Raw genomic sequence first — 20,458 nt, forward strand, 5'->3', positions numbered from 1 at the left:
GACATGGCCAATATTATCTGCTGAAGTTCAAACTGAGCATCAGAATGTGGAAGAAAGGTGAGTTAGGTGAATTTCATTTAAGTTTTATGATTGATGGTGTCAGGCGGGCTGGTTTGAGTACTTTACTGCTGCTCTACTGAGATTATCGCACACAACCATCTTTAGGATTTACAGAGAAAATATCCAGTGAGCATGGTTGATGTCTGCTTCAAGCTCATAGGAAGGCAACAGTAACTCAAATGGCAATTCACCACAACTAAGGTGTGCAGAACAGCATCTCTAAATGCACAACTCGTGCAACGTTGAAGAAGATGAGCAAAAGACCACACCGGGTTCCACACAAGTGGCAGCTAAGAACAGGAAACTGGACAATAGACGACTGGAAAAAACATTGCATGATCTGATAAGTCTTAATTTCTGCTGAAACATTCTGATAGTAGGGACAGAATTTGGTATAAGATGAAAGCATGGATCCATCTTGCCTTATATCAGCTGCTCATGCTAATGCTGATGGCGCAATGGTGTGTGAGATTTTTTCTTTGGAACACTTTGGGGTACTTAGTACTAACTGAGCATCATTTAAATGCCACAGTCTATCTGAATTCTGCTGTTTGCCATGTCCATCTGTTTACACTGTGGCTATCTTCTATTGACTGTGTCCAGCAGGATAACCATCTTCAAATGATCTCAAACTGGTTTCTTGTACATGTTCACTCTACTCAAATGACCTCCACAGTCATCAGATATCAATCCAATAGAGCACCCTTGGGATGTGATACAATGGGAGATTTGGGTCATGGATGTACAGCTGACAAAAAGGGGGCTAATGAATATATATATATATATATATATTTTAAAAAATCACAAAAAAATATTTAATATTTTGTTTATTTTCCTTCTTTATTAGAAAATGGAAAAAGTTTATTATAAAAGTAGCGGGCAATTAAGTACTTTTAGAAGTCTTGTTAAATGGTCAGAAGGTCTCTATCCCTGACTTAAATCTGCTCATGAACTACGTGGACTGACACCAGGTTGTGGTTATGTGATCAAAGAGTGCAAAGACTGTCAGCTTTTTTGTGTATTTATGTGTAAATTACAGTAAAAAAAAAAAAAAATGCTTTAAAAAAAAATTTATTTGAATGCCAAACAACTGAGGACATGATTCAAATCTAGTAGTTCACAAGGTGACAGAGCACTGTCTTATTGTTTTTAACCTTTGACACACGTGAATGTGAAAGAAAAACTGTGTCAGCGGGACTTCCGTCCATGGTAGTGACAGTCCTTGGCAGTAGTTTGAGGAAGTTGTCTACTGAATGCTGATTGTTTTGTATTGCTACACCTGCCTGGGGACTTCAGGAGCAGCTGAGCTGAAATGGTGTGTACACCTGTGTTTCTGCCTTTCGCTGAGGTTTTCTATCTACGATTGTAGCTCTTGCTCTGTGTAGGCACATTGTTATATTTATAACAGTGTGTCTAAACAGTGTGTACATTGCTGCTTTCACTTTCTCTCACATGCTGTTTTTTCTTATTTCCTATTATCAGCAGCATGTTGTATGTTTATCCATCAACCTATTGATCATTTCTTTTTCAGGAGTACAAAAGGAAGTTAATTTTTGACTTTTATCAACACTGTATGTATATTTATTATGTTTATTTATTATCAACAGATTTGGCAGAGATGTTCCTTTCTGTAGAATATTCATTTGAAACCTATTATTCTGAACATTTCAGATAAATATTACCATTTCTATTCAATCTGCTTTGGACTGGGATGTGGAATGGCTTTCTATAGGCCATTTCGAAGTAAGTTACACTTTTTAAGCCGCTGTTCAAAGTAATTAACCTCTGGCTGAGCCAAGACTGAATAACGACCCATTTATTATTTTTGCTTTCACTTTCAGCACTCGCAGTTCCAGTATGTCTTGGTATATTTTGCACCATAGCGTTTGAGATTCTGGGCATTTTTACTGGTAAGTAGAATTTTTTATAAAATTCACACCAAAATTTAAAGCGAAATGTTTTTCCAAAAAGAAAAATGTAATTTTACATAATGCACTGCAGGTTCTGCTTGTCACAATGTCTGTCTTGACTTTTCTACCCTGCTCAGACCTGCCTGCCCATACTAAAAGATGTAAAGGTGCTCCCTACGACAACAGAGGTACTTCCCGCTGCTATATCAAAGACAGAATCCTAATCTTACATCAGAGTCCATATTTAGATTGGTTTTGTATAAAAGCTAAACATTACCATCAAACTCTCCTTAGATACCTACTGGGGATTTGCTGTTGCACTATTTGTTGCTTTCTTGCACCTCCACTCATATCATGGTAAGACCACAATACTTTAAATATAAGACTTTATATAATACATGGAATATTCAGATACTCAGGGGATATACTGTTTTAACTGTGGTTAAATAATGTGTTTTTCAGTTTACACACTATCGTATGGATGTGGAATCATAACGTTTGCTCTTAGAGGAGCAAAACGGAAATACAGCTCTCTGAGGTTTGTCCTCTTCAAAAACTATTTTTGCACATTCTTCCTGTAGAATACAGACTGTTTAAAGAGCAGTGCTTATCAAAGTTTAGAGTGTAGAAGGCCAGTGGGAAATATGGAGAGGAAAGATGTTCAGTCAGAATGCTTGATCTACAAACAAACACGGGTTTTCTTATATTATGGCTCTGATCTTCATTTAACTAAATATTAAACTCATTTTTTTAATCGATTATGACTCATATGAATTGTGTGGTGGTGGATGTCATTATTTTTTTTATTCGCTCCTGAAGGGGGCATGCTAGTACAAGTTTTAGGAGCACTTCTGCAGAATTCATTCAATGTTTTTAAATGTTTTTGAAAGTTGGGATTTGTATGACCCAAAAAAATGCATTTGTTTGTTTTGAACAGGGAGCAGAGAGAGAGAACGAGAACCTGGTGGTGGTGATTTTAAAATTACAGTGGGGGGATTTACAGGAAGCTATTTAAGTGGTATTTAAGATGATGAGATGGTGACGTTTTATGTCACTGTAGAAACAAACACTGTAGTTTCCTCTTTTTTTCCACTATAAATGTCTCTGCAAACTTGTGAATGTATATTATACCAGTACACTGAAGTTCATCTGACTTTCATAAGATGGGACTGTCTCATACCAATGCATGCTAACACTGATGGCTGTTCATAAATTTCATAGATACTTTCCCATTATAGTTGCAGATTGCTGTTTATGAGCAGTGCTTAAATAACACACGTCAACACAAAGGCGAACAGAAACTATTGTAAATGGTAAAAGTCAAATGCAGAGGGCTTTATTACATGAAAGTATGGTACATACAAAATTTCAAGTAACAAAGAAAGTGTTTGTTCTTAGGCTGACACGCTGGACGTAACTAGCTATTCAACATCACAGCCCACTGTATCCTCTATCAGCACTGGTGGCTCTTCTTTGCTCCACGTTGTGTAAAGATTACACTGCTGTTGAGGTCCAAAAGCAGTGCTAGAGCACAAATGAACACTGAGGTGTGTTGGTTTACGGTAACTGAAATTTCAATAACAAAAGACATTGCTGAATAGAAACAAATTTAAAAACTACAAAAATGAAAGTGAAATCATCTGAATGTTTAAATTCTGGCTCTGCATGACTGCTCTTTATGACGTGTACACATTTCTTTCACTTTGTTTCCTAAAGTCTTTCACAACAACAACTCATTTAGTTTCTGTCTGACACACACACTCTATGATAAACACCGACTTGAAAACTATGCCCCACTCAGTATTACAAGCTATAGCAAAACAATATAAAACCACTGCCAGTTGAATGAATCCAGGAGCATTAAGAACACATTAGAGGATCACACAGCAGACATGTAATACCGGACTTTTTTTTTTTTTTAATAGTGAGCATCCACCAATGAAAATGTCAGTTATGTCCACATTTCTATCATTGAAATGGGTCTATAACAACGCTGGTATTATCAGTGAGGATATGCATGTTGCATGAATTTGTGTGTCTCAGTTTTGGTGATAAATACACAAAAAGGAAGGCAAACATGGAACTCTAATGTGTACAGCACAAAATCACATTACTTTAGTAGCCTACACACTTAGGGGTATTCACTGTGAACGAAATCAAAGAGTTGGGTGCCATGTGAATCGAAAACATATTTGACTACTTAGCCTTATCTTCAGGGGTGTAATTGGATAGGTAGGTGGTTACTTGGCATTGGTAGAGCTGCTGACCATCTTACGAATGGCCTGGGAAATGGCATCACGGTCGATACCGTAGATCTTCAGCAGCTCGTGGGGTTTTCCACTGCGAGGAATGTGGGACACAGCGAGACGGTGCAGACTGAAGCCAGACTCATTGACCATTGCTGAAGACACTGCTTCGCCAAGACCACCTGTGAAAAAACAACAAAGGAATATATAAAAGACAAATGTGAAAGACAAATTCACTTAAAGGCATTTCTAACTGTCTGGTCAATGTGATGTCATAAAGATGGGACATTTCTAACATGGTCATCTCGGGCTGTGTGTGTGAAGTCCTGAATTCAGAAGTAAATAAATGAAATGAAATAAAGGTAGCTATATAGAAAAATTATGCCCTTGAATGATATTGTTTTACATTATTTCTTGTAGATGTAATAATGTAGCAAGTACTATATTTGTAATTTTGAAGTACTGCCCAATTGTGTCCGAGAATAAAAAGATGGAGCGGGAAGTTCAAGCATATTTGGTTCCCATTACAGTATCCAAAAACACTGAGTCTCTGTGCACACTTTACATAAAGGGATAACAAAAAAATCATTACAGCTCAGTGTAAAAATGATCCCCTTGAACGCTGCACAACAGCTGTTCCAGATGTACAATGAATGAGATGCACAACATCAGACAAATTACAGTTGTTAAATTTCCTTTGTCCAGCCTCGTCCATGCCATCACCCATCCCCTTTCTCTTAGCAGGCACAGGCCATAGCTGTCTGTGCTATCTAGGTCACAGTCAGCCCCATGGGCACCCGCTTAGTTAAGGAAATCTGACAGCACTCTGCCTCCATGGCTGTCGCACTTACAAAATGCACCACAGTACCAATACCTTGCCTGCAATGAAGGCACACGACAGGCGGTCTCAGCCCTCAGCCAATAAGCAATTGCCAGCACAACCCATCTACATCAGTGAACCAATGCAAACATGCCACCACAACACTCCCAAGGATGTGCACCAATGACGAGGCGCAGCCGCATTATGCTACTGAGCTTGTTGCTGCTTGGTTGGCGAGAGGCATGCAATATGCAAAATCCGACCAACTTTTATATAAACATACCTTCGTAGTAGTGGTCCTCGACAGTGAGGATCCTTCCCCTGGTAGCACGTGTGTGGTCGATGATCGTTTTGACATCCAAAGGTTTGATTGTGAAGGGGTCAATCACTCGGACAGAGATCCTCTCTGAAAGATGAATTTTAGTAGAAAAATACAATGCATAAAGATACATCATACGGTTAACCGAACCTCAGCGATTGAATATAGGAGAATATAGCAGTTCTGCCAACCTGATAAAGAAAGCATAGTTTGTGCAAGAAACACAAAAACTAAGATCAGGCTAACATTTACATGACAAACTGAACACAGAACCATTCAAAACCTATTCTAAGGAACAGTGATGGTCTAACAGACACATTCTAAAAAAAAAAAAAAGAGATATAAATGGTCAAATCTGACCAGCTAGCAGCGGATTACAATGTCTTTTCTTGTAATTGTTCTGGATGTGTCGGCACATATCTTGCGGACCTTTCTTTAGATGTTCAGCTGCAGCAAGGGCCTCATGCAAAGTCACTCCAGCTGCCACCACAGTGACTTGGTCGTCCTTGCTTTGGTACACCACCTGTCAAAGAGAAGGAAATGTACCCTCTGTAAGCTGTAGTATTTCGAGTGATTATTTTGAAACAATAATCTGCCATTTCTGCCTCATGTGTTTATCTCTCACTGTCTTAAGAGAAGCACAAATAGCGTCTCACCTTTGCCTGTCCAACATGGAAGTCCTCATTGCTGTTGTAGACGATAGCACAGTCTTGGCGGCTGGTTCGGATGTAACAAACACCCTAAATGAAAAGGAAAATGAAAAGATCATTACCGCAATAGATGATCATGTAGGGGAGCTGTAACACTGCCATTTTTGTTTAAGTACCTTCGTGGTTGCAGCCAGTTCCACAGCCTTCTCTGTAGACACGCCATCACAGGGATAGAAAATGGTTGCTGTGGGAAGGGCCCTGAACATAGCTACGTCCTCCAGACCCATCAGGGCAGGGCCCTCCTCTCCTGCAACATACACATTTATAGTTGATTTTATGCATTCAACACTGAGGAAATCTTCAAAAGTTATCCACTTGTTAGGTGAGCTGAAGCATGCAGGTGCACAAGCATAAAGTTCGGCTGCATGCAGTGTACCTGCACTAACTGAGGGACACTTGGTTCCCTGTTGACAGCTTCCAGGGCAGACACGAAAGGAGAAAAGGGGGAAGTTTGAGTAATAGCTGTAAGGTCAAGGAGGGTAAATGGCAAGGAAAACACAGCATTAGAGGGAAAAAATAGAAAGGATTGAAACAACTCACAAACTGACACAGACTTCTTGTATACACTTATGCATTTATTAAGGAGGCTGTGGATATATTCTGAGGAACTGGGTGCTCTGAAGTGGTTGGATTCGGTGTAAGAGGGAATGAGGGTGAATTTGTGAAGGTGTGAGTTTGGTGACATGTATGAGAAGGGTTTTCATGTGAATTGTTCATTGGCAGCAGTCTACTGACCGGTGGACAGACCGCAGTGAGAGCCGCACAGATTGATGTTGCTTTCTGAGATCGCTGCCATACGAAGCTGGTCATAGGCGCGAGTGAAAAAGGATGCAAGAGTGCTGGCAAATACCATGTTCCTCTCTCGGGCTGCACATCCCATCGCAACGCTGACCTGGGAAATGAAATCATTATTTCTTAGTACCTTTGCAAGCGAGGAAACCTTCATGTGCCAAACTAAAGAGACACAGGTTGCAAGAACGTCATCACACAAAGATCACCCAGAGGGTAAAATATCTGTAGTGCAAACCATATTTGAAGGCCTCTTTGAACTAAAGACCACAGTAAGCAGAAAGTTTTGCACAAATCTCTGAAGCTTATTTTACCATATGGATAGGATCAGTGTCATACCTCCTCTTACAAATAATTTCCTTTGTCCTGTCTCCAAACCTCTCCACAGTCCCACATCTTCTCTTCTTTGTCAAAAGTAACATCTGACGTTACATAAATGAATTCAACAAAACTCCATTTATTTTTGTTTATAACTAATTAAGTTTTTTTAGTGTTATACACTGAAAAAAAGAACATGTTGGATTTACTTAATTCAAATGTGGACATTGGTTGAACACAATTGTTTTGCTTTGGCAGAAAATTAAACAACTGAGTTAAATCAACACAACTTATTCAGTATTTTAATCCTTCACAATTTTGTCAATTTATTCCAAAACTATTCAATAACTTTTACCCCAATACTACTTGGTCACTTAAATACTACTTGGTCACTTAAATACTACATGTTGTCTTCATATTACATAATGTTCAACAAAGTCTAGAGTCTGGTAAAGATAAGAATTTAATGGATTTACAACAACTTCCACTCTATCTTTCTTCAGGTTGCAGGGGAATAATCCAGAGTCAGGGTACACCCTGGACAGGTCGCCAGTCTTTCACATAGAGATGAACAATCATTTGCACTCACATTCACAGGTAATTTAGAATCACCAGTTAACCTAACTATAATACCTGCATGACTTTTAACTGTGGAAGGAAACCAGAGTACCAAGAGAAAACCAACTGCAAACTAGCCAGATTGTGGAGTTGAACCCAGGACCGTCTTGCTGTGAGGCAACAGTGCTAACCACCACACCACAAAGCTGTCCTTCCAGACTTAACAAAAGTAGGAAAGCTATGATTACAAGTCTTGAAACAGAATTTTCTGGACATGTTTGTCCTTGACATGTCATCTCAACAAGAACAAATTAAGTTGTTGAATTTCAAACAGATTTAATTACGTTCACCATAGAAACATGAAAAAATTATTTTGCTCAAATTACAGGTTAGACTTTTGTAAATGCAATAACCAACCAATTTCCTTTTTTTCAGTGTAGGTGAGTCTTGCACAATTTTTTAATTTCATCTCGATAAGCGACAGTTTATTGCACCCTTGAACTTTTGACTTTTCTCATGCATTCAGCCAGATGGTCCCACCCTCTGTAGTGATTAATATTTTACTTCTGAATACACTTGTCATGACTGCTTATCATCATGGAAATGCCTGACCTACATTGAAGCAGGGTGCTGCTGGGGATATGAAAAGACAAGAAATTAGCATTCGATTGTCTCTCTTCAAATTAGGTTCTGATAAAATGATGACCAAAGCAAAAGAAAGGGGTTTTCTAACCACTGGTGTCAGCAGCTGCCACACTGATGTAAAAGGAAGAACTTGAGTTTTTTATGTGACTATCCTCACATTACAGGGCAGGTACAGACAAGCCATGTGTAATTTAATAACATAAGCTCAATTTCGCAGCTGTGGCATGCTAGGTTGTGCATACAGCAAATGAAGAGCAGTTTACTGAGAAGAATCGCTATTAAATAGCAACTCTGTTACATTTAAAATGAAATGATAGCATTAAACTAAAAATGACAGAATAATAGGATTCACATCTGTTTTTGAAGAAATAGTTTTCTCAAGAAAAAGGCCTAAATTTTACCATGTTTTGCTGAGCAATGTAGCACTCAACAAAACGGTTGGGATGCTCATTCTTAAAGATCTCTGAGTAGGTGAGGTTATTGGTATCTCCGTCAAGGGCCACAACACGTTCATTGTAGCGTCCCAGCTTGGCCAGTGCCATTCCGTATGCCTTCCGCGTAGCAATCTGCAGAGAAACAGAGGCCAAATTCATCAATCATCAATCGTTTTACAACCTGAAAAGGTTGGATGCTGCAAAAGGAAAAACAGAACACAATGATTTACAAATCCTTTAAACGCCTGTGGTGATCAGGCCTAACCTCCCCTTTTGTTGTCCATGTACTGAATTCAATTAAAAATATTACGATCAACAATTTTTAATAACTGAATTCATGTTAACGTATTAACTGTGCAAATTGTGAAAGTTTATTTGTGACAATCTGTTTTGTTCGGGGTTTTTTTTCTTTATTTTAATATATATCCTTCCACAAACTGGCACTTTACTTCTATGGAGTGGTTTGCATGCCGAAGTGATCCCAGGAGCTATGTTTTCGAGGCATTTTGCCCTGGTTGGGTCTTCCGGGGCAGTTTAGTTCTGGGTGATGGACCAGATCAAAAGCACCTCTGTGCAGAAAAATCTAGACACAGATGAGCCCCCTTCCCCAAAACCCAGGCTTGCTGAGCACCTGGTTCCCAGGCCTTAGCCCATGGGGCCTGGATCAGCCACATGGGTCCACCCTCTTGTGGGCCAACCACCTGCAGAAGGGGTTGCAGGAAACCAGTGCTTTGTGTATTGGGCAGCAGTTGAAACCAGAAGCTTTTGAAGGGGGGTGTGAATAATTTGGACTTTAGGCAACACGGTTTAAAACCAGGACTCTCAATGATCAACATAAACCACATTTTACTGTTCTTACACGAACGAAAATTGGTTTGGTTGACATTGTCTATGTTTTCATTTTTAATGAATCAGGCTTTCACTTTTGTGAAAAATCTATTGTGTTTGCTTACAGTAAATGCAAATTCAAAACATTTGCTACAATCAAACATGATATATTTATATACCAATCGGTTTTAATTGTTACTTCATAGATGCACAAGTTCAAGTATGATTGCTTTTGAATTCTTGTCTTGATCACACATACACATCTTACACATATTTATTCTTTTATTTATACTTGAATTTATGCTTTAACATATTCTTTTGCTTATGTAGATTCCCACATAGTGGTGATCATGTCTAACCTCCCCTTTTGTTGTGCCTGCACTGAATTAGTTTCCATAATTAAATGTTAAATGGACTGATTCTTATATAGTGCTTTACTACTCTCCCAGAGCCCTCAAAGCACTTTATAAAACATGCTTTAGTCACACCTATCATAAAAGCACCTTTTTCAATGCTTAAGTGCTTTCTGTCTAACATTCCTACTCTGATGGATGCATCGGTTAGTATCTTGCCCAAGGATATTTGGCATGCAGACTGGAGCAGGCAGGGATCAAACCACCAATCTTCTGATTAGTAGATGGCCTGCTCTACTTCCTGAGCTACAGCCACCCCATACTTGGCTCAAACTTCACAGTTTTTGTGCATGATTTGTTTTCTTGGTAATATTTTCAGTTAAACACAGAGTTTGAATGTTTTACAAATGCCTGATCTAATCTTATATCCATTTCATACAGCATTCCAACTTTTTTGTAGACACGGTTGTTCGGGATTCATTTTGTTACCTGGAGAATAAAGTATTTGTATTCATGTAAACTTTACAGACCTTTTCTCCAGCCTTGTAGCTGGGTGCGCTTGGCATCCTGATGTTTCTTAGGCTGACGGGTGGGGAGTCCTCAATAGGAGCAGGTGGGTACAGGTGCTTGCTGCTACTCATGATACGGCTCTGCAGGTCCTTCATGACCATCTCAGCCATGTCTTTGGGCAGAGTTTTGGCGTGCCAACCCAGCTTATCCTCTGCAGCTGAAAAAACATAAAAATGCTCTTTTGTCCATTTAATTCCTATGCATACATACATTACTCAGTAGGTGCCATTCAGACTGCAGAACTGCAGTTGTACTTTTGAATATCATTTATTTTAAAATGAGGGCAAAGGGTGCGCAGATGAAAGACAATATTTACCTGGAATGCCTTTGCCCTTAATGGTTTTGGCTATGATGGCAGTGGGTTGGTGGCATGGCTGGCTCAGAGCCTTGCAAAGCTCCTCTACGCTGTGTCCGTCAACAATGATAGCATGCCAGCTATGGACACACACACATTAAAGGGCTTTCGGTATGTTTCACACATATTTATGTGAAAGATAGGAAATAAGAAATATGTAAATATGTGAAATACAGAAAATACAGGAAAATACAGTCTTCCTTCAGAGGTTATACCATAAACTGATGCTAACCAGCCTCTAAATCAGTATGGATTTCTCATATGCAATTTTACCCAAAGGCTTCACAACGCTTCTGATATTTTTCTACGTGATGCTGCAAGGGTGCAGGGTCACTCTGGCCAAGACGGTTGATGTCCATAATGGCCACCAGGTTGTCAAGCTGGTAGTAGGAGGCAAATGACATGGCCTCCCAGACAGCACCCTCTGACATCTCACCATCCCCGAGCAGACAGAAGACACGGTAACTGCGGTGGAGAACAAGCCAAGATTACATGAATATGCTGTGCATACTGTATTTGTGTTTAATGTTTGTGTAGATGAGGGTGATGTGTTGTGGATGTGAGAAAAAAACTCATATCTGAGGAAAACGCCTTTCCAGTCAGGCTTGTTTTATCACCATTATCTGACAATTGGATGGGTAATCAGCTGTGACATGTTAAAGCTTCCTGAGGGATGAGATGTGACTGCTTAATTTCACACCTACCTTTGTAACTTACTTTGCCATAAGAGCCAAATAGTGTTTAACTAAGACCATTTTTGTACTGTTATTCACCTATTAATCACACACGGTCTGAAATATTAGCAGATGAATCAAATGTCATCAAAGTAGCTGCTTATACAAAGGAATATTAAAATATGACAGTGTTCCACTTTTGTGGTAACTTAAAACAAATAAACAGTCTAAGACATAATATCTGGATTTTATTCCAAAATGAAATCTGCTTGGGTGGTAAAAATATCTCAGGCGTGACTGCTGCGCCTGTGATTATTAGAGCAGAAGAATTGTTAGAGCAGATCATGTAGCTGCAGTACACACCCACAGAATGTGGAAAATCCTAATTCAAAGCACTACAAAAAAAATACGATGCAACGCGTGTCCATAATTTAAACAACTGAGTTGATATTTTCATGTAAAGCTGCAAAAACAACTTTTTTTCCCATAGGTGTTTTGTGTATTGCATGTGGACAGGGAATTACCTGGATTTGTCAAAATATTTCCCAGTGTAAGCCATTCCACAGGCCACACCAAGACCCTGCCCCAGCGATCCAGTGGCGACATCCACAAATTGTTGTTTCTGAAATGCACACAAATCAAATAAATAAATAAACTCTGAATAGAGTTTGTGCTCTTTGAGTCCTGAGGTGTGTTATAGGTACAGTATGTGGTGGCTTACAGGGGTTGGGTGCCCCTCCAGGGTAGAGTCAACCTGGCATAAACTGAGCAATTCGCTCTCCTTGAGAAAACCTGTTTCAACCCATATGGAGTACAACGCAGGAGCAGCATGACCCTGAGAGAGACGTGAAAAGAAGCAAGGCATTACAATTACAAAAGGAACAGAAGCTCTCAAATCTAGACCAGCGGAGCTTTCTGACTCTCACCTTAGACAGGATAAAACGGTCGTTGTTGAAGTTTCTTGGGTCTTCAGGGCGGTACTTCATAGTGTGGAAGAAAAGCACAGACATGATTTCTGCCACACTGCAGCATGACGTAGGATATCTGTACAGTGTATGAGAGGGTGCTGTTAAAATGAATCCAAATAAACAGTAAACTCAAAAACACAGAAAAATACAGGTTAAACTTTAGTATGTTTATTATTAGTAGCCTACTGTTTTTGGATAAAATCCACAATAGCTATACATTTATGGTACTGTCCCAAAATGCTACAGTATCACTGTAGGTAAAGCTATCACAAAGCAGACTTAATGAGCTAAAATTTCAGCTTGATGTGCCAAATGAATATTCAATTCATTTATCAAAACAGTGCAACATATGCTGGCAAAAAAGTAAAAAAACACAACTTCAAATTGCTTTTGCAAAGACAATCACGCAGAGACCCATAAACTTTGAGTATATGTTGCCCCTAATTAATTGTAGCATTAAAATATGTTGCATCTATAAATAACTGGCATTAATGCATTTTATTAAACAGCCAACTTCTGTCGCAAAGAAATCACAAATTCCAGCTCCATGGAGTGTGAAGGCAAGTATTTTGGCGCGTTCAGCTCGTTGCTATCCTTTCCATGTTTCCAAGTGTTCAAGATCAATAAGTCATTAATACTAATAAGTCTTGGAATATTTTAAGTCAAGTAATATTTCTCGGTGCTCAGTGTTTTTCTTTTCATATCACTGTAGGCTTAACACTGCAGAATTGTGCAATGTGGAGTTAGGCTTCGATAAAATAAATTGCTTGCTATTCAAAAGTAGACATTCATAATCAATAAGTGCTCTAAGGAGAAATTATATTAAAGATTACAGGCAGCTTTTCATTGAAATTTCCATTGAAGAGGATCGCATGATTGCAGCGGCCACACAGTACTCGAGTCTATTGCTACGTACAGTTCACCCACCATTATACTATACAGGGTAGTCTGCTGTGTCGAATTGTTCATAGGGGTATGTCTAGTAAAATAGACGATTATGGACAATTATTATCTTGTAACCAAAGTAAATGTAAAAAAAATCAAATAACCTAAATTCTGTTCATGTCACCCTGATCTGTTCATGTTTTACATTCATTTCTGCTTGCACATCAATTTAAAAGATTTTGAACATTTTCTCACATTATTGTGTATATCTAATATGCTATAAATAAAGTATAATTGCACGGAAATAACACAATGTAGATATTTACATTTCCTGAAATAAAATGCTAAAATCATTTCAGCAAAATCTAAATTTGCCAAATTTGTCAAAGGAGAAGAACAAAAGCAGGACACATTGTTCCTTACATCCTGATCTGTTCATGCATAGTTCATTGGGTGTGACTATTTCTGTTGATCAGTGCACGATGCAAAGGAAAACTAGGTTTTGCATTATGTTATGCACACATTTCTTATGTTTATATGTGCAGTGCATTTACAATCTTACAGAAAAGCTCGTGTGCAAGAATCAGTGAATGCAACTTACCCGCTGCCCGCTCCAGTTGTTGCCTTGATCGAGTTGATTCGGAGGCGGTTGGCGATGTTCCTCAGTGCTTGCACTGTCTGCTGGTCAGGTTTGTGGTAATCCTCCATGAAGGCGATATATTGAGTTTTAAAGCACCAGAAAAATGGACCAACTACAATCCTCTGTTGAATTTGTGTGGTTTTAATATGTGTGTGTGCGTGTGTGTGTGTGTTTGTGTGTGTTGCCAAAGAGCAAAGCTAGTGTCAGTGTGTGAGTTATAGAGGCAGGCAGAAAGAGAGATAGAAACGAGGAGAAACTGGATTTAACCTACCAGGCATGTACACACATGGATGCACAGGGACACACACACATACACACACACACACACGCTGAGAGACACAAAGGAGGAGGAACCTGGTGACGTGCACTGGGCGTTACTGCTAAAATATAACGGCACACACCTAAACTATATACCTTTTACCAGACTATGTTTTGACAGCTAAGGTCACAAAAGGTGGAGAAAGGTCACAAAGGGTAATTTAAAAAAAAATGTGTCTGTGTAACATCATCAGTTCAATTCTATCCCTCCTACAAATCACATGTTTAACCACGTCCTGCCTATTTAGTTATGGGTGAGTGCATGCAGTCTATGAGTGTGAGTTTAAGAAAAACAAAACAAAACACTCTTGTCTTAGAGTGCGAATAAATACATTAACAAGGAAGAGGAGCGCCTAAAAATCAAAATGATGCCTTCCTCGTCCTTGGCTTGTGACACGACTGATGATGTACTGAGAAACTTTACCTCAGGAAGGCTGTGATATTTCTCTGCCATATGTAGTTGCTACCAACTGAGTCTCTTCTAGATGAATGGTGCTCAGAGTCTTGTCAAATGAGTGGAAGATGGGGAAACATGTCCTTTCTGTCTCTGGGAAGAGGTCTTTTGTAGCAACATTTACTCCCAGTGATTGGGGAGTGTTAAAACTTACCTCATTTGGAGTGGTTAAGCGATTTGTGGATAAAGAAAAGGAGGATGTACCTGTGTCTGTTAACATCCAAGATTGTGCACCTTCCCTAGCAACTTAGAGCTTTTTGGAAAAAAGATGGCAGGGATAGCTCAGTAGGTAGAGTGGTCGCCCCATGATCAGAAGAATCCACTGAACGGCTACCCTGAGGTACCCCTGAGCAAGGTACAGTTCCTACACACTGCTCCCCGGGCACTGGATTGGTGGCTGCCCACTGCTTCACTGAGTGAATGGGTTCAATCCAGAGAAGTAATTTCCCTACGCGGATTAATTAAGTATACATTACATTGATAGTGCTAAAAATGTTTCCTATTTTATATTCAAAAACTCTTCCCCAGGCCGATGGCTGCCATCCAAGCCAAAGATGTGAGTCTGTCGAGGAGACTGCCTCAGAGTACTTTGCTCTGGAGTGTTTAATCAGACTGGAAAGTGTTCAAGACCATGTTAATCATGCTGGTGGATGCTTGAGTGGGGAAGGTGGATGAAGTTGGTGAAAATATCACTTCACTCTTCTAAAGCTGTCACAATTGAAATGAGACAGTAATGGTGACAAAACATTTTTTTCCTACAGAATCTGCTACCATACATCTTCAGCACCTGCTAAAGTATTAATAAGTAAAAATCTTTGAAGGTGGCCACATCAAGACAGAAGCTCACACCTGTTCACTTTCCAGCTAGCCATCCAGACATGCTGAAAAGAATGATGGGGATTAACTGTATCATCTGCAGGAAGACTCTGATAGACCTCTGGAGGATCTGCGGGGAGCCAGCCAAATTTTCATCTGCAAATTCTGACACCTCCCTCCAGCCCTCCAGCTTCATTCTCAAACTCTATCCACCGAAAAGCAGTGATTTAACCTTACCGTTATTCCTCTCCACCTCTGCCAAACTCTCAGCTACCTTCATCATTTTTTTTTACTATGGTAGAAGAGGAAGATCCCTGTAGCTCCACAGTGTAGTGGTTTACACATTTCTCTTACAGTTTGTCCCTGGGAGGACGCACAAATTCATTTGGAGTTGTGAGAAGGGAATCCAGTGTAAAAACTCTTGTGGAGCTACATGGTGTGGTGACCCAATGTGAATACTAAAAAGCCCTTTTTCTTCTCGAAGAGGAAGATCCTGCTGGAGGATTTGCTGGAGGTTTTGATACTTTGTGCACTGTGGAAAGGCTGCATGTGGTGATAAAAAACAAGATCAAAACTCTTGAAGCATTAAACCAACCATGAATCATTTGTATTATTATAACAACCTCTCTTATTGTGTTGTTCAAAAAGCTAGCTTTGGGAAAAGAGGAAGACCAAAGAGAAGATTCATGGATGTGGTGAAGAAGGGTTATAGAGTTGGTGTGACAGAAGAGGAGGCTAGGGATAGGGTGGTAGTACCACAGCTCCTCTCTTGGTCTTCTATCAAATGCTTTCTCTAGATCCACAAAGACCTTCTCTGTACTTCTCCATCAACACTCTAAGCAAACATCACATATGTAATGCTCTTAAAGCCACACTGCTGCTCGCTGATTGTCACCTCTCTTCTTAACTTAGCTTCAACAGCTCTTTCCCACAACTTTATGGTATGCCGAATCAGCTCTATCCTCCTGTAGTTACTACAATTCTGCCCATCACCCTTGTTCTTGAAAATCACTATACTTGTTCTCCATTCCTCAGGAATCCTCTCACTCCCCCAAACTGTGTTAAACCTGGTCAAAAAGTTCACTGTCCTCTTTCTTAGACTTGTTCAACAGGTCTTATGGCTGTTTCTTTGAACACTTTCCTGTACTTCCTCATTCCACCACCAAGCCCTTGTTCTCCTGTCCACAGGATGTAACACTTACTTGTAAGTTTCCCACAACTGTACTTTTCCAGTCATCATTAGCTTTTCCCCATTCTGACGCTTGGTTTGAACTTCAGCAGATCAATTTGCCCACGTCTATGTGCCTAAACGCATTGAGTTGTTCTGATTGGCTGATTAGATATTTATCCTGAGCAGTTTAACACGTTTCACAAGTGTACCTAATAAAGTGACAGGTTGGTGAAATTTTTCATTTCATGTGAATTGCAATATATTAAATGAAATGGGAAAATCTAACTGAAAATTGGAATGAAAATTGTAAAAAGGATCCAAATTTAACATTAAAATTTTCAGCAATGGCATTTCACATTAAAACCATTTCCTAAGACAGAAAATATTTTAAAATCTTTGGTCATATATTGGTGTCCAACAGCGTCTGACAGAACTGTAATTATGGGGAGAGCTGGCCTGCCATCTAGAGGAACATCTTTGATATCACACTGGTCTGTTTCTACACGGGTACGTGTTGTATCGGATGTATGAACCGATAGCGTCTTGGAGACAAATCAATACTCGCTGCACTCTTTTGTCTGCGACATTTTGGTGGGGGAACCTGAAATTCAGGTGTAGGGGGGCAGGGGACCAACTACATTTTACAACATATAAGCCCATGTTACATTTGCTATTAAGAATGGAACTTAGTATAGGCTAACTATTATTATTAGATATTACTAAAGAACACGATAAGCTTAAATTCAATAGGATGACTCCTTCTAGAAGAAAATCATTTTACTTAGCAGCCATATCAAAACATATGTCAGCACTTATAATTAATTATAATTAATTTGAAGCGTTTTCTAAATTAACTTTCATTTCAAACGTCAAACGGACATAAAATGTACAGAATATTCAGCCAACCCTGATACAGACGGTCTAAATGTTTGCTCGCTTTCCACAGAAATAAGATTCAAAAGCATCTCTCCTGGTGGCTACACTTTCACCATTTTTCTACCTAAAGTTCTCTCATAAATGTTGTCTCTCGATCCCAGTATTATCATTTATCATTATCGTTAAATTTGCTTTCAAAAAATGTTTTAGAATATGTATCAAGCAGAAAACTTCAGCAACACATTACACATACAGATATAATAAACATATGCAAAATGAACAGCCCATGTAAGCTTTCAATTTCTGTTTTGATCAAATGACACTTACTGAGCAGCCTTTACCTTAAAATTTCCTTGGAAATGCAATCACTGTACCCTAAGCTAGCACAGGAAGTGCGGGCCATACTACACAGAAACAGTTTGTCATATGCTGATCTGGTAAAAACAGCTCAGATTTTGAAATGATGGCTCGCAGGGCATCTGAGTAACTTCGAAAGAGAAACAGTGTAACTGCCAATACAGTAATTTCTAAAGTTACTCAGATTACGCTCCCCCATCTCTGCAGCGCTAGCTAACGTCACGTCTGAATCGTGAACGCATCACAGGGGTGAGAGGGGAAAATGACGCACACAGGCGGGATCATGTGGTCATTTAACGGTCTCTGTGGCATCAGCTGAAAGAACCACCGGACAGCAGCTCATAAAAGCTGAAATCACTCGACAGGATTTTGTATTAAACTGCCAATCAGACTTCATTACTCATTAACTGAGTTTCACTTTGAACCCCTGTTTGTATATTGGATCATGCAGTATTACAAAAAGGTTAGAAATATGGAAAGACTGTCCATCGATAATTCTGAATGTTTTCGTGTGTACAGTATGTAATATGCAGATATCAGAAAGTAAGTTTATAATTAACACAATATCTTGAGGAAGATTATTTTAAATTTTTAGTTGAAAAGATGAAAATAATACTGACACATGCCAAAAAATGTATGTGTTTGTATGTGTGTGTGTGTGTGTGTGTGTGTAGGCATCAGCAAGGCATAATGTGGCAAATGCTATATGAACAGTCATTATTTTCCAGTACTCCATTTTGAAAGTCCTTTCGTCACAGCTAAGAGTTTTCTAAACATTAGACACCAGAGGACACTGTCTCCCCATAAATGTTGTATGAATGTAACCAAAAAAATATGTTCCTCTCTATTGTTATACTATAACAGCCAGGGGTGTTATAGTGGGGGAATCGTTAGAAGAATAACGTATTTATTCAAAGATGAATTATTTGTTCATTTCACAGAGAGTGAAACCAAACAAGTATTTAGTAACTACGACAGGATCCAAACAAACTGAAGTGTGAGCTGAGAGTGTAACTGCTACGATTGATCAGCCCCTCGACTGTCCCTGTTTCATTTTTCACTTAATCTTTACAGCCATCAGATGATCTCTATGGATTCCTGCGCTCTTCCGTAGCTTTGGAGTCAGGTCCCAGCACCTGTGCATTCACAGCCAAGCTGATGCCATCGGTTGAGCCTCCTACTGCTATCCTGGTTCCACCGACGTTGTCCTTCTCCCAGTTTCCAGCAACTCCTCTGGGCTCCTGGATCCTGTCAGAAAAGCTTTGCTTCACAGGGCCCCACAGGTGCCAGCCAATGGTGGCATGGGAAGACAACACCACGTGGTGATATTCAGCCAGTGTCTGACACCCACAGTTGCACACTTCCTGGAGGGAAAGTACATTCAGAGATCATAAATGTTTCTATTTTTAATCTCTCTGGCAGAAAAAGAGGAGCAAAGCCACCACTTTTGAAACAATGCCTTTAAATAACACACAACATGTGTGTGGTTTCACGAGCACAAAGCAAAAAAAGGTTTTCGTCATCGTTGGCCTTGAATGCTTAATGGCATAGATAGAAGATACAGATGCACACGCGTATACAGGCCAACATACATAATGTGCATATGTACTCAGGCATGCTGACGTATGCACATGAGTACACTTGCACACAAATTATCCCACATTCATATATATATGTATATATATTGCACACACAAAAATGTTGGTGCTTCTCTTTAATACCAGTTGTTCCTTCAGGCTTGAGCCTTTTCCACTCTGCTCTTATCACTCCATTTCCTTAAAACGCTCTGCAGTCACCATGATGACATGGTGCTTGCCCTTCTATCAGAATGCTGCCTGTCACTCAAAGGTCCCACCCACCGACAGTGCATGATACAAAAGCATGGCATTTGTGATTGAATTATCAACAGAGCACTCAGTCATTCAAATGCTCAGGACAGGGTTTGGTCTGGGTTGGGTTGAGATGATATATGCTAAAAAAAAAAATCAAAGTGGAAATCAAAGAGATATCAAAGTATAGCTATATCACATGGGTGGTATAGTTTATTGAGATAGCTGAAGCAAATAGTATTCAGTGAACAATTTAAAGAAATATAAAGATTTGAGTGAAGAGCTTTGGCTAAGCAGACAAAGTGGATGAAGAAAAACAACAAAGAGGGACTAAGATTCATAGAGGAGAGTGTGTGAGCAGGGGTTAAGGCTGAGCGTGTGTTGTGGGCTCAGCAGCGAATTTGACGATGCACTGGGAGAACAGCTGCGCTGCAGGGCTTTCAGGCTCCATCACTACTGCTCTCCTTCAAGCAGCTCCACCAACACACTCCCTCTGTTACACAAAAATGTACACAGAGCGCTCATAAACATGCAAAAGCACTGATTGTTGCATCA

At 39.6% G+C, this 20,458-nt stretch overlaps 1 protein-coding gene across 1 annotated transcript; it reads right to left on the reverse strand.

Annotated features, from left to right (window-relative positions):
- Positions 1 to 3,290: 3,290 nt before the first annotated feature.
- LOC100691863 (transketolase) lies at positions 3,291 to 18,304 on the reverse strand. Its single transcript, XM_003459736.5, has 14 exons — positions 14,044 to 18,304; positions 12,516 to 12,633; positions 12,311 to 12,424; positions 12,114 to 12,211; positions 11,189 to 11,380; positions 10,877 to 10,995; positions 10,521 to 10,717; positions 8,777 to 8,941; positions 6,801 to 6,957; positions 6,182 to 6,312; positions 6,012 to 6,095; positions 5,785 to 5,878; positions 5,320 to 5,442; positions 3,291 to 4,398 (listed from the first exon to the last, which is right to left on the reverse strand). The coding sequence occupies exons 1-14, from the start codon at positions 14,148 to 14,150 to the stop codon at positions 4,211 to 4,213; spliced, it is 1,887 nt and encodes a 628-aa protein (XP_003459784.1). The 5' UTR covers positions 14,151 to 18,304; the 3' UTR covers positions 3,291 to 4,210.
- Positions 18,305 to 20,458: the final 2,154 nt, after the last annotated feature.

This window comes from Oreochromis niloticus, linkage group LG5 (assembly GCF_001858045.2).
Source record: "Oreochromis niloticus isolate F11D_XX linkage group LG5, O_niloticus_UMD_NMBU, whole genome shotgun sequence".
NCBI lineage: Eukaryota > Metazoa > Chordata > Actinopteri > Cichliformes > Cichlidae > Oreochromis > Oreochromis niloticus.

Bases quoted from the DNA above. Each gene is read 5' to 3' on its own strand.
- LOC100691863 (XM_003459736.5), bottom strand. From the start codon at position 14,150: ATGGAGGATTACCACAAACCTGACCAGCAGACAGTGCAAGCACTGAGG. The intron at 12,212-12,310 runs GTAAGCCACCAC...TGTGCATTTCAG, and splicing joins TGGAGGGGCACCCAACCCCT to AAACAACAATTTGTGGATGT. The intron at 5,443-5,784 runs GTCCGCAAGATA...TTCATCTTTCAG, and splicing joins AGCTGAACATCTAAAGAAAG to AGAGGATCTCTGTCCGAGTG.